The sequence below is a fragment of the Coloeus monedula genome, assembly GCF_965178545.1.
Source record: "Coloeus monedula genome assembly, chromosome: 17".
NCBI classification, from domain to species: Eukaryota; Metazoa; Chordata; class Aves; order Passeriformes; family Corvidae; genus Coloeus; species Coloeus monedula.
In genome coordinates, this window is record NC_138797.1 from 3,401,159 (window position 1) to 3,421,783 (window position 20,625).

The following is a 20,625-nucleotide window of genomic DNA, read 5'->3' on the forward strand; positions in this document are numbered from 1 at the left end:
GCTGCAGAGGAGTTCTTATCCTTGGGACTTTCCCACTCCCCTTCCTCTGTCCTCAATTTCCCTTCATTCTGGGGCAGGAGATGTTGTAGTGAAGGCACCATTTCAGATCTCTCCCTGGTGTCAGACACATGAAAACTTTGCTCTTTCTGAAAAGCAAAACGTGTGCAGAAAAGGTGGAGAGAAGCTGGTGGATACTCCTGCAGTTTCAGGTGCTGAAAATCTGTGGTAGCCTTCCCCAGGAGAGCTCATCATCATTGCACATTGACCAGAGGACTGGGAGTAGTAAACTGACTGCATGGGCCTTGTTGAGTAATGAATTTTATCAGAAGGTTGTAAACAGTGCAAGTTCTCTCTTTTTTTTCTAGTGTTTTTCTTAGCCTTTTAATTTAAAAAATATCCAAACAGACATGACACCAATAAAAGTATTTTTCTAGTGTTTTCTAGTGCTCTCTCTTAAGAAAGACAGCAGATTCTTCTGTGTGGATTTTCCCTGAAAAGTCTGGTAGCTGCAGTTGTGGAAAAGGCAGAGGAAGCTTTGAATTCCCAGCTAGATTATTTCTGCATCCAAATGAACCTAGTGTGATGGAAGCCATTGGAAAAACCCAAATGAATTCCGACTGAGAATATGTGCAAATATCCCCATCCTCTTGTTCAAGCTGCTGCTTTTATGAAGGACATGGCAGAAGGTGCTGGACAGTCCCAGTAAGTGCGTGCCACGGTCTCTCCTTGCCCTCCAGGTTGTTCAAGAACCACTTTGGCTCTTCTTGTCCTTGAAACATGCTCCTGGTCTTAAACCAGCACTCGCTGAGGATGACAGGACCTCAGTCAGCGATGCCTGTTTAATACAAAGCAACATTAACAAAACAGAGGTTGGGTTTGGCGTGGTTTTTTTGTAGATGAAACAGATGGCAGGTGGCTTGGGAGGGGAGAAACACCTCCAAAGCCGCTCACATCAGCTCCTGTTGCAGCGAAAGCTGTATCTGTCTGCACTCATTATCTTTAATCTGCCAGCAGAAAATAGCACAGAACTGGAGAGAGGGACAGGGCCAGTTCCACTGGGGAGCAGCAGCTATTGTGGCTAATCTGGGTTGCAAGCCAGGCCAGGCTTATGGAGATGGTTGAGATAATGGAACACAGAGCTTTGAAATGCCCTCTGGTTCTTTGCTTTTTAATTGCTTACTTCCCAGAAGATTAAATAGAGAATTTAAAGCATTTAAGAGAGTACCAGTAATACGACATATGTACAAGTAAACAGATGCAGGAGCAGTGTTCTGGTGGGCAGGGGATGGTCATTCTGTGAGTATGAATTGCATCTTTGATGAGGCCAAATGATACCGCTGAGGAAAATGGCCTTTTAAGTACACAAATCCTTCTTTATGGTCAGTGAATACAGTTGTGTTTTGGACAACTCCTAAGGTTTTGTGCGTGTTGCCACGTTTCTGTTTGCTGTGGACAGGTGCTGTGGTGATGGTCAGAGTTGCTCAGAGCTATATGGGAATATCTGGATTTTTGGATACCTTTCCATAAGTGTCGTGGCCTCTTCAGTCAGAGAAGAGTCATGGCGGGTGGAACATTACGAGGTTGGAAACACTGGTTTTAATAGATGTATTTATGTAGGTACACACATAGGTGCATGCAGGGGTGTTTAGATGTGCTCTTATAGAATCATGGAATGGTGGTTTGGGCTGAAGGGACCTTAAAGTTCCCTCATTTCCAACCCCCTGCCATGGGCAGGGACATCTTCCACTAGACCAGGTTGCTCAGAGCTCCATTATTTAAACCATCACTATTGGCACAATGTTGTTACTGGTGTTTATGGTTCTGTTCCCATCTTTTGTGTGCTGCAATTTTAAGACAGAGCCAGTCTCCAAGCACCTCTTACTCAGCACTGTCTGCTTCTCTTTCATTGCTGCAGGTCCCATCTCTAGTGATGCCCAGAAGTCACATTTTTCTCTTCTTTTTCCTGATTTGAAAGATTTGGTAGGAGTATCATGTGTTTGGGCTGGGTACTCCAGACTCCTTTAGACAGGACATATTGGCTGGTGGGTGGATGGAGGAATATTGGACAAGGAAGTGTGGATTTGTTTACATACAACTGATACTGTGAAATCAGGCAGAGTCACATGCCCCATGCCACTGTTTATGTATCTGCAACAGTGGGATAATTATTATTGTACCTGAGGGGTCTGTCAGGATGAAAACTAGGAAGGTCATGGAACATTTGACATTACATTGTCAGTTCTTCTACAAAAAACCCCCACCTAACCACCACCAAAACCCCAAAACCCCCAAGCAACTCACAAACAAACACACCCCTATACACACCTTCCAACAGAGTTTTCATTTTTTCAGCTCTGGGAGTTGTAGGTGCTGCTGCAGTGAGACTGCAAAGGAATGTCAGACAAAGTATCCTGGCCACAGGCAGTGTTTGTTAGAGTGGCACTGGCAGGGCGCTTTTCTGCAAATACAAACATTTTGTTTGGGTTTGCTGGTTTTTTTCAGGCTTGACACAGTGCACAGTTCCTGAAATAGATGCCACTGCCTGTCCCACAGGCAGCTCATCACAGCTCCTGCTGCTGGCTGGGGACAACACAGGCCCATGTCTCTCTCCTATGCAGGGACCATGCAGTCATTAAACTTCCTCACTTTTTCTAGAGGCCATTTCAATCACGAGGGAAATTTAACAAAGCTTGAAATTTTAGTGATAAAAGAATGCCCATGTGAAAAGCCTGACTCCAAATGGTTTTATCCAAGTGTGAAATCGCTACCTTTTGTTTCATGAATTTCAGGGTCTGACATGCCCTGGTAGTAAATCTGGAGCACTGAGCTGAATATGAGAGTGGAAGAAAATGTGAAGAGACTCTTTTCCCAGCCTTCTTGATTATTAAATGGATTTCATTATTATTGGCTCCATCTCAGCAGGTTTTTTTCATAGCAATGGCAGTAATTACCATCTCTTCTTCCTATGCCATTTTTTACAAATTTGGCTGAATTTGAATATTTTCTTTGGTATTCTTCAACTTCAGTGAATGTAGTAGAAGAGTTGTTTAATTTAAATGACTGTTAAAAGAACACGCAAAAATAACTTCAAAATGACGGCTCTGGTGTGAATAACTTTGCAATATGAGAGACTATTTCCTCAAGTAGCATCACTATTACCAGCTTTATTTTTGTGAATGCTTTGCAGATGCGAGCAAGCTGATTGATGACAGTGCAGCCCAATATTCATAATGGGCTACTTTTTAAGTCTTTGAAATAGCCAAGCATATTCCAGAAGATGACACTGTAGAACAATCTCTTTTTTTCCCCTATTTTCTGCATGAAACTGTTTATTGAAAGCAAACCTTCACTTCAGCAGGTTGTATTCTGCATGGAGCTGTTCCAGAGTGCAGTGGAAACAGTAGCAATCTTTAATTGATTTTAATGTGTTAGAATCAGTTCTTAAATAGCAGAAAATTGCAGAACAGAGCACTGGGTCCTGTCAGTGCGTCCTAGGTGGCTGTGGAATGCAGTTCATTATGTTTTGTAGATTAGTTTCAGAGCTTCTGATTAAAAATGCTTTTGGAGGTACTGAGAGTGACATTTTAGAATATGTGAAGGCAGTAACTCAATTCTAGGAATATATTGGCACCTGTTTCCACCCAGAAAACTTTGTGCACTTGGAAATTGTCTGTGGAGCCGACTTTTGGGTGCCTGAACGTTTGCAGGAGGTGCCTGGTCAGGAGCTATTCACCCTTGGAGCCCAAGGAAAGCAGTGCTGCAGTGGGTGCTCAGAGCAGTGAGTCTCAGCATCAGCCTTTTAGGGCAGCTGTCCCTTTAGTTCTTGTACATTTTAGGAGAATGTAGGCTATATAAAGCTTTTTAGGCTTGGTTTGGGTTGAATGTTTTACAAAATCCCCTGTGTGCAGGTTCACGGTGGGGCTGCAGGCACACCATGAGAAGGATCTCACTCACAGTTTAATGTCACAATCTTTTAGGATAAACTATATAGAGTACTGATATATGGAGTACCTTTCTTTAAATTTCCCATTATTTTATTTCTTATTATCTCTGTGGCAGAATTCAGGCTTTTATCTCGGTATCTTTAAGAGGGGGAAATAAAGATGTTGATGCTATTCTTCTGTCTCAGCATGCATCACTGAAGGCAGCTTGGCCATAAAACAAGCATCTGCACATCCAATGGCTAATCTGAATTCTAAATGTGGGTGTCAGGCAACACATCAAACCCTCTCCCATTCCAGTATCCTGGGAGATGTCTCCATACTGTCAGAATAAATGTGATGAACCTTCATGGATGTACACAGATATACTTACATTGGCTCTACCAAATTTAACAGGATCATAAGTTACATGGAATAATCAAATGATAAAAAAAGCTGCTGCTCAGTATCTGTAGATGGATAAAGGAAAAGAAGCTGAAGTGGGTGTTGGTCCCTCTACTTATTGTACCTCTGTCCCTGTTCATGTGCTGCCAACGCCTTGTCTTTACCTCTGTGCAGCACTGACCCCTGTGGATGGATCAGACAGGATTTGGGGTTTATTTTCATGGGTTTGCATAGCCTTTTTGGAAGAGTTGGACCTGTTCCTTCCCTAGAACATGTGCAGGAGTGGAAATTCAACGTCCAGCTCCATGTCAGCTGCTACATCCCACATGGGGAGGTGCAAATCCTTTCTATCCTTCCTTCATTTGCTCCTTTTTGTCCTTGATTCTTTGAATTAAAATAGCCACTAACAAGGAAACCACTACTCTCTTATTTCCTGTAGCCTATCAAAGAGTTTTTCTGAAAGGAATGTGTTCATTTGAGCTAGAAGTGGGAAGTTCCTGTTCTCTGTAGGATGAACAACAAAACCTGCTCGCGGTAGTCTGCTAAAAAAATGCACTACAAGATCAAACTGTACTAATTGCCACTTATTTTTGGTCCCTGGGAGAAAATAATATTAGAAATAATATACGGCTGATAATAAATTTATGTGTTAAGTGAAAATATATTAAATCTTTATATGATGTGGAGGAAAGTTTAATAACGAGATTGGTCCAGAGGGAGTACTCAGCTGCTGAAACATTGTTTCTTTTAAGCTTTAATAATTCAGGTGAATGGATCACTGTATGGTTACAAAGAAATTATATTCCTTTTCCTGCCCCGTCATTATCAAGGTGTATAGTGAAGGTTTCACCTTGTTGATGTGTCAGGATACCGAAATGCCCAGGCCAGACGCTGGATGCTTTATGGAGAGCTCTGACTCAGCTTTTCCTCCCCACATTCCTGCACATCCTACATTCAGAATTTGACACTGATCTAAATACTTATTTTGTGGAAAAGTGTTGCCTCAGTCCATCCTCAAAAAGAAATCAAGAGCAGGGAAAGGAGAAGCCTGAGGCAAGCAGAGAGATCTCCATCACAGAAATGGGCTGTGATTTAGAACGTTGATTTTTTTTCACGCTGAATAGGGAACTCATCATTTAAAAAATTACCTTGTAGATGGTGATAAGGGCACCTTTTGTTCCTCTGCAGACAACATTTGTGCTGTGGCCCATTATGGTGGGTGCTTTTATCAGTGATTTACAGCTGAGCTGTCAAAAACTTAAAAAGCTTCTATTAAATTGATGTGGATTTATCTATATAAGACCTTCGAAATTTATAAAGGAACCCAGTTTTGGCCTCCTTTTCTAATCAGAGTGTACAGCTGCACACAGGGCAGTCAGCTCTCCAGCCTTCTAGGAGGTCAGGCATTTGTTTTGTGGCCCAGATTTGAGAATCCCTCGAGAGCTCTCTGGAGAGCAGAGCCTGTGGATGTTTGGAAAGCAGTCCCCTGGTGTTTTGTACGGGGACAGCAGCATTATTTGGTTGCACAAAGCCGGGCTGGGGTGGCACTGGGAGCACAAACCCCCTGCTACTACTGCCCTGCAGCACTTACGCGTGTGGGTTTGACTGCAGTGTTTCCAAATGTGTCCTGACATTAAAAACTGGAATGCAGGAGTTAGTGTGGCTGTGTCATCTTTCATTTCACTGGCACTGAAGTTGTTATCTCATGTAGGAGTTTTAACGCTCTGTTTTTGTTGTCTCTTTTAATATCATTTCTATGTATGACACTGACACTTGTCTCCAGCTGGGCGTTTGCAGTGAGGTATTGATTCCTGCCAGGAAAGCCATGTTAGCTGATCCTGGCTGGGAGCAGCAGCTTTGAAGCCTGAGATGGGGAGAGCCCCAGGAGATCCACGTTACTGCCTGCCTGGTAGCTGGAATAAGAGCTATTAGAAGAGTTTGGAGATCTCCTCCCTTATTTCCATTGCTCACTTGCTTTTTTCATCCTTCCCTCCAGCACCACTTTTTGGAGTACTACTCCTTCTTTCCCTTGGCTGTAATGGTGTTACAAAATTGTCAGGGATAGCAAACTGCAAAGGGTAGACCCCGCTCAGCCCTGACCCAGAGATGTGAGTGCAGCTGAAGGGCTCTTTCAGGGCAAAAGGGCAGATCCTACTCACCAAGTTTATCCTGAGTCAGTGACCAACCACGATCTTGGGGACTGTGGTGTATCCCCTCAAGTTTCCATCTTCTGGAAGCAAAGTTGGATTAGTTTTACTCTTTGAGAAATGTTGTAGTAATGCAGATGGCTTGCTGAACTTTAGGGGTGGGTAATGGGACATTTTCTGCTCAGAATTCCCACAGCAATTCCATTTGGGTGTCGGATTGGTGGGGTTTTGCTCCAAGTTGTTCCACACCTCAATGCAGGTGTGGAAGCACTTGCTGTGCTTTGCAGCACTTCGCTGGTTAATGCAGAGAAGTTGGTCTCTGAAAATGACCTAAAGGCAGGCAGGGAAATTCTGATCCTAGGTGTAAACAAAACAGGAGGAGAAAAGCATAACTCAAAAAAACCCCCCAAAAACAGTGATAGGAAAAAATAAAAAGAGTCTGTAGCACTCTGTGTCCTTGCTGGGGTGAACTGGGAATCCTGCCCTTCTGGAGGGTCTAGATGGATCAAGATACTGGGATCAAAACAGAAAGTGAGACCCAGAGTAACCATTTGAAAAGGGAACCAGACCTCAGAGTGATAATCTTCAGCCCAAAGTAAGCTTTGGACTCAGACACGCTCTTGGCTGCTTGACCACTTCCTTTGAGAGTGGCCTCTTGACCAGTACCAGGCTCAGAGAAGAGAGTGAGGCTGAAGGACCCCAAGCCAAGCAGGCAAAGCAAAGCTGAGGGTGCTGTGTCAGTCAGTGTGAGCTGGGGTATAAAGCAGAAAAATGCCAGGAGAGCAGTCAGTGCCCCACCCTAAGTGCCACCAGAGGAGATTTTTTTAGGCAGAGGGAGCAATGAGAGCAGTGCTAGCTCAGATACCTGTTCCAAGGAAAAGGAGGAAGGGCTTGAGCAGGAGATGAAGAGGATTTTAACTTGAACACAAATGGGACAATTGTTACACCCCAGCTGAATGTTCATGAACATACTGTTGTGCTTCCAGAGGAACCTTGATTAATTTCTAAAGAATAAACATTAAACGTAAATTATCACGTAACTACAAATGTGAGTTATCCCTGTGAAAGGAAGAAGTATGTTAACAGCTAAGTAGGAAAATGTGAGAGAATAGAGGCAAAAGAGGATCTGTGACTGGGTTCAGTTTAAAAAGTATCTGTGACTGGGTTCTGTATGTGTCAAAACTCCTGCTCATGATAAAAAAAGTGTCTGTAGTGCTCTAATGATTTGGGAAAGAGTTCAGTTACCTGGCAGTTCATGTCCCTGGGAGCTCCCCTTCTTCAAAGACAGACAGTCCATGGTTTCATGGCTTGCAAGTGGGATAACCAAGAGAATGAGTGTCACTCTCAGGGCTGGGGAGAGAGAATGAGAGAGTTCTTGGCCTCTTTGTAGGATGACAGGAGATTAATATATGTCTATACATACTTATTTGTGTATGTACCTAAAGGAAACATTTTCTATAAGAAGAAAATGCAAGTGTTTAGGATTGGATGAAACAGAAACCATGCGTTTTGAGGTTAGAAGGCATGGGGCAAATATCTGTAAAAGTGGCAGCTACAATTTTGTACATGGCTGACAAACAAAATGACAAACTTTCCCAGCAGTGTAGATTATTATTATTGCCAGAGAGAAGGGTCAGAATACGAATGTACACTCTCAGTAAACAGTGGCCAAACCAGCACGGTAAGAGTTGCTATCGCTGAGATGAGGAGAGGGTTTGTATTGAACAGGCTTTTGCTTACAGCTCCCACTACATCCTCAATGACAATACTTAAAGTGTTGCTTGGAAACTTGTTTTTGTCTTTTTGAAATTGTAACATAAATATCAGAGAAGGTCTAAAATATTTTATTAAAGGCTCTGATGAACTGTAGGATGAGGACAGCTTTCCAAAACGCTGATGGGCCATCATTAAAGGCTGCAGTCCATGCAGCTGGTGCTCCTGCTACATTAGCTAATGCCAGTGTAAGCACAGCTTCAGTACTGAGTAATTCATAAATTGCTCGTGCTTGTACAGATTATCTGGGATTGTGTCTAGCAGTGGGAGCCAAATGGTTTCCAAGTGCCTCCCTGACCGCCCCGCTGTCAGCAGAGCACGAGCCAGATCCCCACGGGCCCCAGGAACTGGGAATTCAAACAGGAGCTGGGGCTTCTTTCACTCCTCCGTGCTGGAGGTGCCAGAAGCCCGCTTCCCAAAGGAGCATTGATAAGCTATTGTTATGCTAGAAATTTCCCAGACCAATCTTTCTGCAACAATGAGCCTGTGAAAGCCGGGACAATGATACACTGCGGGCTGGTCCCAATCTTGGAATCGATCTCCCCTGTCTGCCTGAACAAAGGCCCAGCCTGACACAGACAGGTGAGGGCAGCACATCTGAATAGCCTGACACGAAGTAAAATGACTGCAACCCTATCTTTCTTTGTCAAGTGTGTGAGTGGTGTTAAACAGACAGTAAACCTGCCTGGGCTGTAGCAGCATCGAACTCCAGGGCTTTGTTAGCTGCCTGAGGAGGAAAGAAAAAAAAACAGACTGCATTTGAATGCCTTTTCAGGCTCTTTGAGCCTGGAATAGTAAGCCAGAAATAACAAGATTGCTATTATATATCATAATGGCCAAAAGCTTAGCAGGAATCCAAAAGGATTACCATTTCATAGAGTAAGAGAGAATATGAGGAGTTGTTGTTTCTTGAAACAAAAGTGGATTGAGAGAGCTGTAAAGCCACCTGCTCAGTATATAAACAGTCCTTGAGGGATAGAAGTTAGAAGGAGATTTGCCATTTGGAATTAGAGAACTCTATGTCACAGGATATCCCAAAAAGAGAACCTAGAATCCCAGAATGGTTTGGGTTGGAAGGAACCTTACAGACCATCCAGTTCCAACCCCCTGCCACAGGCAGGGACACCTTCCACCAGACCAGGTTGCTCCAAGCCCTGTCCAGCCTGGCCTTGGACATTCCCAGGGATGGGGCAGCCACAGCTTCACCAGCCTGTGCCAGGGCCTCACCAGGTCCTTATGTGGACATCAAGATATGAGGGAAGGCCAAAAAAAGTGATGTTCTTAGAAGATTCTTTTTGGCCTAAACAGGTTTTTGCACCCCGAAACGATTTCCAAAGGCACCTGACACCATTGCCACCTGCTCGTGCTCTCCTCCACTGCAGTCAGCATTTGGCCCAAGCAAACAGTTCATGTTTCACTTGGGTGGCTGCAGGAGAAACCATCTGCTTCCCAACATCCAGCACATTAAAAATTCATTCTAGACTGGATATTTTATTAGTTACTCCTTTTCCTAGAGAGTGACATGATTGAAATCTGCTCTGACTTTCACCAAGGTTTATCCTGACTTACTCAAACCAACAGAGCACATGGCCAGCATCTTGGCCCCACAGTGGCTTTCAGTGGCCACTGCTACTGGTGTGCCAGGAACTGTGCCTGCTGGGACACCTCAGCTGTGTATTTCTGACTTTGCTTTACTCTTGTCCTTTCATTGGAAAGATTCCTGACATTCAAGGCTCTGGGATCTCTAATCTCACCTTTCTCTCTCCCTCCTAGCGTCTACCAACTCGTTGTCAAGGAGGAGAAGCTGCAGAAAGCCCGCAGAGCTGCAGACATCATTGAGTGCTTCTCTGTGCCAGTGAGCTACAAGAATGCCTCCAGTCTGGACTCTCCACACTACTTTGCAGCCGAGCTGAAGCCCATCAACCTTCCTGTCACACAGCCCTTCACCGTGGGCGACAACAAGACCTACAATGGCTACTGGAACGCTCCCCTTTCCCCCCTGAAAAGCTACAGCATATACTTCCAGGCTCTTAGCAAGGCCAATGGAGTAAGTGCAGGGAAAATGGAGCTGGATCTGTACATGTGGCTGCCTCTCTCTATCCTCCTCATCATTCTTCTTCCTTCTCGATTGGATGCTGGTTTAATTTCTCCTTCTTATTACCCTCTTACAGAAATCTGATGAAAATCAAGCATGCCATTACTTGTCCTTCACTCAAATCTCTCTCTGATGCTCAGATCCAATGAGAAATCTGTTGAGGACCCTGATTCTGCAAAGGCACATGTTGCCATGTGATTTACTAAACGAGCTGCTTAGAATTTAGATACTTTTTTTTTTACCCTTCCATAAGCACGAGTGTCAGAGCAGGGGCTATTGTGCTTTTAAAAGACATAATTGCCATACCTTGATAGTTCACAGTGCTTGTGATTTTGGAGGAGATGTTATGAATTTGGATTACCTTGGAGCTTGCACTTGGCCATATCATAATGCAGCACTTGTGGTTGGGAGTTTCAGCTTGAGTAAGTCAAGTACGGCAGAGGGGACTGTCTGCATGTCTGTCCTACCCCTTTGGAATGCTATATTTTTATATATCTTTGCTCTGTGATATAGGGTTTAAAATGCAGACTGAACAGGAAACATAGCCTGCCCTATTCTCAGACTAAAACGACAAACACACAATGCCACAACAGGCCCCATCCCACCACAGGAAAACAGGAGGCCTCTCTTCTCTCTTCCAGCTGAGGATAATTTGTGACCTTTTACCTCTTCTGTTTCAGGTCACTTCAGCAGTGTTCAGGCCAGATCCAGCCTCAGTGGATCACCTTCCTCCCCTTTGGCTCCCCAGCTGTTTTCCATTAATACATAACACGAGAATTTTCCACTCCGGCCTCATGAAGAGTCTTAGAGCATTAACAAGGCGTCACAAATTTGGGTAGCAGAGTCTGCCATTATTAGTGTGTTTGCCAGTGTTTTCAGGAATTTAATTTTAACGTAGATAAATCCTCTACAATATCATCCCTGAGAGAGCAAAATTACAAAAATCAGTCAAAGGTGAATGGTGCAGGCTTTAGTGGCTTTTATAGCTGAAATGCAGCTGCACATTGCAGAGGACTGTGATGGTTACACAGGCTGGCAGTGCCAGCCAGTGTTCACAACACATCTTAGTGCTTTACACTCATCATTTATCACCATTTTCTTCCAGAGCTTCAGCTGTGTGGCTGACAAGTACAAAACCTCTTCAACACTGTGCTGGTTTTCACCTTGGTTTCCTTTCTAGTCAATACAGTTTCCTTCCAGCACAGCTCAATTAATTCAGTTTTGGATTTGCCTTTATAAAGGAAATTGTGAAATATATGTATATGTCTCTCTGTTTCTAGTTAGTTCCCCCATGTGTGATAGTTAATTGCTAGTGAATGGATCCCCAGGGAAGAAGGAACTTTATTTGCTTAAGTACAATATGATATTCATAACTGGGTTGTGTGAATGGCAAGGTAGGCTTCCCTTGGCATTCTGGATTCAGGCAGCACTGGTGTTCCTGCTTTTCCTGCATCTCTGGAGCAGGCAGGTTGCAGCTCACCCTACATTGCAGGTGCTAAGGACTCAAAAAAGGATGACTTGCCTGGGCTGTCCTAACAGGAGCAAGATTCTAAAGGGCTTTTTAAGCATAAGTTAATCAAAAGAGTCTTAATGCAACAACGAACAGTTCATGACAGGATGAGAAGTGTCCAGCCAGACACGGTAAATTCCTATTTGAGAAAGCAACTTCCTCCTGTGGTAATAATTTATATTTCTACAGTATATGCTTATATATCCTCAAAGGATAGAGGTGTGGGTAAAATATAGAGTAAATGCCCAAGAGTAGAATATGAATCTTCAGAGGAGTAGCTGTGATCCCTTCTGTTTCTTGGTAAAATCATTAAACACTACATGTCAAATATTAGGGTCTTTTGAAGCTGTAAATAGTAAGTTTTTGTTCCACTCCCAGAATTATTTACTGGTACCATTTGTATTTAAAGAGTTATGGGTTTTTTCTTGTCTTTAACCTGAGCAGCTTTGGCTGGTCTTCAAAAAATCCTACAAATAATTATGGGTGCACCATGGCATTTCCATCCCTGGCAGTGTCCAAGGCCAGGTTGGACGGGGTTTGGAGCAATCCAGGATAGTGGAAGGTGTCTCTGCCCATGGCAGGGGATTGGAACTGGCTGATCTTTAAGGTCCCTTCCAACCCAAACCATTCCATGAATTTTGATAAGACACATCTGCAAAAAACCTGAAACTATAACAATTTAGCACAGTTAAAGTAGAGCCTTTTGTTCCCTTACCCATGAAAAGCTTAAGAGAACATTGCCACTCATTTTTTAATTAGGATTTCCTATAGTTTCATTAATCACTGATGGTTGTGGAATGATGAAATTTCTTTCCACACCTGGAACCTGCAATGAGAAGCCTTCACGCAGTGAACCAGAACATCTTCCTTTGGAAACACAGGGCTCTGGGGAGAGCTTAATTTGAAGAAACAGCCTGGATTTGGTCAAAAAGCTTGATTAGGAGGAGGTTAGGAATGTTGTAGGAGTTCTGCATTGTTTGAGCTCCTCTATACATGGAGGGTTGTGCTTATTTGGTGTTCCCGTCTGCTCTGCAGCCATTAGCTCTGATTGTCACAGTGAAAGGAACATAATTAACAGCTGGATGCAAAACAAGTGTCGCAAATTGCTGCAGAAGCTTTTCTGCCTTCTCTTGTGCACGGTTTTACTTGTCTCAGAGTCTGAATGAAAGAGCTGTCGCCGCCTGGATCCATCTCTTGGGCCAGTTTGGTCACTGTGGTGCTGCCTCCAGACAGGAGTCTAAGCAGAACACGTGTGAGACAGAGTGGTTTTCAGCTTTGTTAGACAAAACGCTTCCAAATCATCTGAATTTCCCTCCTAGGCACTGTTGACAGCCAGATGCTGAGCTGAAATGCAGCAGAGTTTGAAGCGAGAGATGTTTGATTGTCCCCAGGTCTTTATCTGTCTCACTGCAGGTCTCTGGCTGCTGATCCAGCACCACGCTCCCACGGGGAGAATTTTTGGCTGCTGTGTGAAACCTGCCTGAACTTTTGAGCAGCTCAGAAACCAGAGCTCCTTAAAAAAATCCTTTCTGGAGGTGCATTTTACCTCATTGAGTTAAAACGAAATCTGTAACGGTGTAGTTGCAATCAATAACTCTTGGCCATTTTTCCTCGAAATGGGAGATGAGCAGGAGCCTGTGTAACACAGCTGGGGATGACATGGGGGATGCTGCCAGCTGCTCCTCCAGCCTGGTGGTCCAACAGGTGACTGATGTCTTCAACCCAGAATTGTGAAAAGCAGCACTGCAGGAATCAATGAGAATATTATTTTTTTTTGAGGGAATGATAGACTCTACCGAGATTCTTATTGATTTTTTGCCTCTCTAATGACTTGTACTACATGCACAATTTGGCAGCTCATTATTATCAGGGGACTTGAGGCTGGATTTCTTGATGCTGACAGGTCTACTCCCAGCACACAGCATTATTCTTCTGGGACTTTTTGGAGGTATGGATAGAGCTGCCAGCAGAGAGGTGCCATTCATCCCTGTGGAGATGGGCATGAAAAAAACATGGAGGTGTTTCAGTTCAGCACGAGCCGTGCTCTGAAAGATGAAATAGCACCAGGGTTGCCTGCATTGCTTCTGTGAGCTACTAACCAGCTTTGGGGAGCTCTGTGTTCGGGAGGATTTTGGGTGTACAGTTTATCCACTTACATTCACTCCTTCTTAATCTCATCTTGGAGCTGCTGGCACAGAAATAAAGCAGCTGTGGAAACACTTCACTCTTTGGAAGCCCCTGTTTCCACATCTGGTTGACCAGAGGATGTGGACCTGAGTGTTTTCTGCATAATAAATAAAATCCTCCTCCAGCCTACCCCACTTTTGAGAGGTTGAGAGGAGTGGGTATCCAATGATCAACTACAGATCGTTGAAATAACTTCCTACTGTAAATAATAAAAGCCCCCAACCAGTTTGTTAAACCTCCCTTCCCCAAATGACTCAGATACTAAAAAAAGCTGATACTAAAAAATTGCAAAGGCAATAATAGGTTTGGCTTAGTCTCTGGAAGGAAATAGCAGTTTCCTGAAGCTGGCAATAAAAATTATAGGGGAGTCCATTGGCCCTGCACAGACCTATGTTAAGACTGCAGACCACTGGCTGCAATGGGATAAAAAAACCCCACACAACTTAGAGCTCTCCTGAACTCGGGAGAAATTTATTGAGGACCAAAAAATAATTCCTTAAGGTTGGACAAACCTATGGCTTCTACCCTGTGTGGAGCAGGTTGCCAACAAGCTCCGTGCATAGCTCTGGGGCGTGGGAAACTGAGGCTGAGGAGAAGAGTGGTGATTCTTGTCTGGTCCATGCACCAGCAGCAGATAAAATTGCCTGTTCCCAGTGTGAGCTGCCTAATGAAACTGTACCTGTTGTAGGGCAGCTCCAGTGGCACATCAGGGGATAGCAGGCCCCACCAGTGCTGGCAGGTGGTTCTTCAGGCAAGGCAAGCGCTGTTTGACTGCTGTGAAGTCATCATCATAGTAAAGGAAAGGAGAAATGGTGGGTGTGAAAACAGATGGAGGAAAAAGCTTTGCTGCTTTCATTGTTGTTCATAGTCTGTAAACAGCAAGCTGTCAGTTTAAAAGAAAAGGGGGGAAAAAAAAGATCATGTGGCCTTTTAGGTTGTGAAGACGCAGCTGTCACATAAACATATGTCCTGCTGCCCTCGTAGCCCTTTTCTGCAGAAAATTTTTCCCATCCAAACACTGAAGAGACAGAGGCAGAACTTGTCTTGTTATCATCCATTTCACTTGAGCAAAATGTGCATTTAGGAACCTCAGTAATTAGTAGACAGCAGCAGCTCCTTCGCTTCTAAAGTGGAAGAATAAAGCTATATTAAAAGAAGGTTTTAAAAAGCTCTGGAAATTCAGGGGAATGCTAAAGCAGGCTCATGGTGTGCAGTTTCCAGGCTGTGGGCAGGAGTTGTGGGGGCAGAGGGGGCTTGCCCAGCTCCTCAGCACAGGACTCTCTCCAGAGGGTCCCCAGGTTGTGCTGGTGGTAGGTGCAGGTCCTCCCTCCAGGAACAGGCTGCCAGCACCCTGAACCACAGTGCTCATATGTGTCCATGTGGTGTGTGGACTTAAAAATACAGTCAGGGTTCAGCCTTGAGTGAGGGTGCACCATAATCTTCTTTTACTTATAGGTAAATAAGCTCCAGAAAACAAAGCTCCATAGATAGGTTGAGGTAGACGTGGATGGGCTTATTTTGCAGTGAGCTTTCAGGATATGGAGCATGTTGGAAGGTGGGGGTTGGATCAAAGGCTGCAGGATGTAGTCATGAAGCATTTTCCTGTTCCAGGATCTCAGTGAAAATGTGCCTACATTGTTCCATTACTGTTTGGCTGTAAAATGTCTGCCTCAACCCGGCAGTGATACAGAGCTGGAGCAGTACTGGCACCTTAATTTAAGTTATTCCTGTGAGTTCAGCCATAATATGAAACAGATATGCAGAATATGCAGGCTCTCAGGTCATTATTAAGATGGTTGTAGATATATAAGGCCTTGTAAAACTTCTGTGGTGTCATGAAATGGAAATCAAGTATTGCAGCATTTGAAAGAATGTTCAGAAACAATGCAGAGACTGAAATTTGGGGAATTATTTTTTTTTCTAAAACTTCTATTATTATCCCTTTATTTAATTATTTTTCTTGCCATTGCTTTAAGCAGTCTGGATGGATCATTGATAATTACCTGCATTGTTTATTCCTGCTTTGCTGGTGGCTAAAGAGAAGCACCTTGCGGTGATAGAACAGGAAGTAGTGTGTACAAATTGAAAGATGGGAAAAGTAGATTAGGAAAACAACAACAAAAAAGCATTGTTCCTGCCTATGGCACTTTAATGTTCATTCCAACCCTTTAACATTCTATGATCTTTACTGTGTACAGGAAAACACCTTGAAGCAAAAGTAATATTTTTCATAAAATGAACATGATTGCAGGAAAGTGGTTTTACTGGTTTGCTTGGGGGGGATTGGGTTTGCGGTTCTTTTTTTGGGGGGAGAAGTGTATTTATTTTTTCTGTTTCTTGTTAAAACATCTCATGGAAACTTACAATTCTCAGTATCAACCAAAGAAAAGTAGAGTAAATTTAAAGAGATCTCGTTTTTATGAGACACCAAAGAGATGAGCAGTGGGGAGATCAGTGGAAAGCAATGCAATATCCAGCCCTAACCCAGAATATGGACTAAGTTCAACTCTTTAAACTTCAGCACCCCTGGGAGCTGGGAGCCTGGTGTCTGTGCAGGTTCTTTGATCTTTTCCTTCCCAGCAGATGCAATTTGAAATGAAGTTCTGAAGTCCATGTCTTGTTCCTCTAGCCCTTGCTTTTGGCAGTGCCAGTTCTCCTAACAGCTGTGGTTGTGCTCAATGCAGCGATCAGTGGATGCAGATGCAGGCAGAATAAATTCTGTCTTCCCAAATCACCCCATGGGAGGGTCTCATACAGGAATACCCACACATTCAAATGAGATCACTCTAGACTCTTCTTTTTCCAGCACTGACTAATTTCTCCAGCTTTCTGTTACACTCTGAAACCAGCAGAAAGCAACAAATACACAAGAAAATTTTCCTCAACAAAATGTGAGCAAGCGTCCACCTACTTTAGACTGCAGAAATCCTATCTCGTTATTTTTATGTTACTCTTCATTGCTGATTTTCCAGGTCACCTTGTTGTAGATCAGAAACTACATCAGGATGTCTCTGAGTTCTGGTTCCCAGCATTATGTGCAGAGCCAGCTCTGAAAACAAAGCTGCGCTTTTCCTTCTCCCTACATCACAAGTGGCAATAAAGATTTTGGATTTCCAGAATAACTGGCAATTCAAACTCGTTACCCACTAGGCAGAGGGGAGTGGGGAGCTCTGTGTGCAGCTGTGGTGGCTTTGCAGTGCCAATGTTTGTGCAGGTTGTGCAAGGAAGCTGCCTTTTGAGGGACAAAGGGGTGTAACCAAAGAGATGTCTCTGGTTTACTGGGATAGCAGGGCTTCAGTCCCACCCTGGAGCACACACGGCTGGGAAATAGGCATGGTTTGTCCTCAGGGGTCTAGGAATTCCTTCAGAGAGTTTGAAGGCAAAGTCAAAGGGAGGGTTTGTCCTTCTGAGCATCTCGTTGTCTTTAGACTGCACAGAGGGGCTTGTATCCAGATTGTGTAGCATCATAGAAAGGCATCAGAGGGAATTGCTCCTGTGAGTCTCATATTTCCTTGCACGGATTCTGCAATCATCCCCTTCCTATGAGCAACAAAAGTGTGAGGAGAACAGCAGAGTAGGGCTGGTTGTGTCTACTCCAGCCAGGGAGGATTTGTCACAGACAGAGCAATTTTCTCCAAGAGCAAATTCAGATTTCCACAAGGTTTGTCCAGGTGTTTGAGGCTGGGAGGAGGTGCTCAGCAGTGCTTTGCTGGGTTGTTGTTTCCAGAGCACAGACAGCATCCATATTAATGGAGCATTGTTAACACAGTAATTTATGCTGGATTCATTACACCTGAGACATGTAGAGGCATAAAGAGCTCTGCAAAGCCTGCAGCAGATTAGTGCCTGACAGAGGCAGCTCTTCAACCAAGCAGCACATTCCTGTTTGGATGGCAATCACAGGCTGGGCAGCAGCAACCCCTGCCAGGAAGGGCTGTGCAATGAGGAGCTGGGGACTCCACAAAGGTTGTGTTTGCAGCGGAGGTGGCCTGAGAAAGCTGCCGAGTTTGAGCTGTTCGTGAAGCCAAATACAACATTCAGATCCAAATCCTGTTTCTGCAGCTCTGCAGGCTCCGGGGTGGGTTGAACACAAAGCGTTGGGTTTTGTCCCAGCTCTGCAATGAGGAGCTGCAGTGGTGAGGGTTGTTAGAACAGCTTGTTTGGCAGAGGCAGCAGCACAGAATGTTGGTCTGCTCCACATCCATCAGAGAGCTGAAATATTCGGATGACTTCTTTGGTGTCTGTTTGCCATGTGTTTAAATAAATACCCAATTTGCAAAATTTGCAGTAATGGTGCATGAAAATGAGATGTACAGTGGCTTGTGCTTTTGACCCAAGGCTTGTCAGTCTATTACAGAGCAGGTCATTTAACTGGGAAATTCTATTAGCTAATCAGGCACTTACGTGGGACCCATCACTCACACATGGAGCGTGGAGAAACGTGTTGTCACTCCCAACTTTTCAATACTTAAGAGAACCAACTGCAGGCGAGTCCAGTAGTGTGGAGTGTTTCATGCAACAAAAACTGTTGGTGGTATTTTCAAGGATGAAGTGCAAGAAAAGATACATACATTTTTAGCAGCTTTTAAAAGGAATGTGTGTTTATTGTTGATGGGCAAATTACACACTGTGATGTTTTCCTATATATTTTTCTTGTGTTTTATTTTTCAGGAAACAAAAATCAACTGTGTCCGGCTTGCAACAAAAGGTATGTGGGTCTCTCTTTCCTGCAAAACACAATGCCAGAAATGTAAAAACTGCAGTGGTGGCACAACTTGATTACAGTTCCTAGCCAAAGAACCAGCCTCTTTATTTCCTCTTTTATTTTATATTTTTTAAAAGGAAGATTGCAAAGGCAGAACAACCATTTCCAGGACCACTCCACTATATTTGTGGCCTCTGTTATTTTTTTAACGCAGGGTATAATTCTCTGTGGTTCTTCCTTTCCCTCATTCTGTTGACAGCTTTTCTGTCCTGAGGACTGTTCTTGCTGTTGGCAGAACATCACTGAAAAAGTGACATTGACTTCCTATTCAATTTGTTCTCTCCACAACTGTACAAAGTAGATAAGAGGAGATCTCATGTAAGCCTAACCTTGTACACAGTGGGGCACAATTCTTACATCACAGCATTTTCATGGTATAATTGAACAAACTAGGAGAGAGTGTTCCTGATTTTCACTGTGGTGAGCTCAGAACAGACCAAGCTGACGGGTCACACAGCCCTCAGTGAGCAAACCTGAGACAAACAGCCCCAGGGTGGTTCACAAGGTGTAGCTCTTGAGGGACCAACAGTGAGAGTGTCTGAGCTCCTTCTTAGTGTTTACAGCTGCTTTTAACTCTTCTAAAAATTTCAAAGTCACCCCAGGGGCTACTTCTCCAGAAAAGATGTCAGACACCAATTTATTTGTAACACAGAGGAGTAGCTGTAAAAGGATTTCCCCAGCACATGTTGTAGTCTCCCAAGGAGCTGTAGGGAAATGCTGGGGTACCGCCATGGGCTGTGCTACGGATGACTCCCCATTCCCAAACTTTGCTTGGCCAGCTTTCACATGACAGCAAAGCAGCCAGAGTGCAAGACCTGCATGGCTGCCTGTGGAGGCTCTGGAGAGTTTGCCAAAATTGGCAGGAACCCAGAAATCCTTGAGGAACCATCCCATTTTTTTCTAGTCTTTTCATTCCTTTCTGACTTGTGGCAGAAGTTAATGACTTCAAGGTCCTTTCTCCTGATCCTTTCTGCACCTGCACTTGAAGAGGAGTTGGGAGGGCTCAAAGAAACCCCATTAGCCACTGGATAGCAGAAGAAGATTCTTCCATCTCCCTGTGGAGACGTCCCCAGGCTGTCACAGACAGCCAGGCACTGGGGTGGCAGGTGCTGTGTGAAGTTCCCACTGTGCAGCTGTTTTCCCTGCCCAGACTTGGTAATGCAGACTGGTGGGGCTGTAAGCAGTTGTGTCACCACTGAAAGCTGAGGAGGAGGAGCCATTTCCCCCCTTTCTCCTTCTCATCTGTGGCTCTGGTGCTCCCCATATCCTCTTGTTCCTTTCCTGTTTAAAAGTTCCATGTAAAATCTTTATTTAAGTCATTCTCTGGGTTACAAACATTCTATGTGTCTTGGTCTATGTGTCTCCTTCCTCTCCAGTTTTCCCATCTGGTAGTGATGTGACCATTTCAAATACCTGATTTTGGCTTTCTGGTGGTAGAAAGAGCAAGAGCAGGACTGGGTGAAATTAATCTCCACAAGCTTTTCCAATAGCATAGTCTCTTCAGGAGATCAGAGATACTGCACTAATTAATTTTTGGAAACCTGTAGTTCCTTCCATTTCAGTTGTTCATTTTTCTGGAGCTGTGGAAGAATGTTGTCATGCTAGCAGGAAATATATTTGTTCTGTGACTATTCGAAAGAAAATAACTTAGCTTGAAAAATCCCATTCTGGCATGATTTTGTGTGCACTCTCTGATTTGGGTATGTCAGCAAAGTGTCCCAGAAGTGTTTGACCTTCAGTTGACTTCTGCAAACTGAGATAATTTTCACTAACTTTGTTAGGTCACCAGCAAGAGTCACTGAGCTACCCAGTCAGTGAGCCAC

The 20,625-nt window shown here is 44.0% G+C and overlaps 1 protein-coding gene across 1 annotated transcript in view; it reads left to right on the forward strand.

Moving 5' to 3' along the window:
- The window catches only part of PTPRT (protein tyrosine phosphatase receptor type T), a gene marked incomplete at both ends in the record, with an annotated part of 423,019 nt that overhangs the window by 322,197 nt on the left and 80,197 nt on the right, over window positions 1–20,625 (forward strand). Inside the window, 2 exons of the mRNA XM_082292624.1 lie at window positions 10,019–10,292; window positions 18,709–18,745. Coding sequence (XP_082148750.1) covers window positions 10,019–10,292; window positions 18,709–18,745 — 311 coding nt within the window. The remainder of the gene's footprint in view (window positions 1–10,018; window positions 10,293–18,708; window positions 18,746–20,625) is intronic.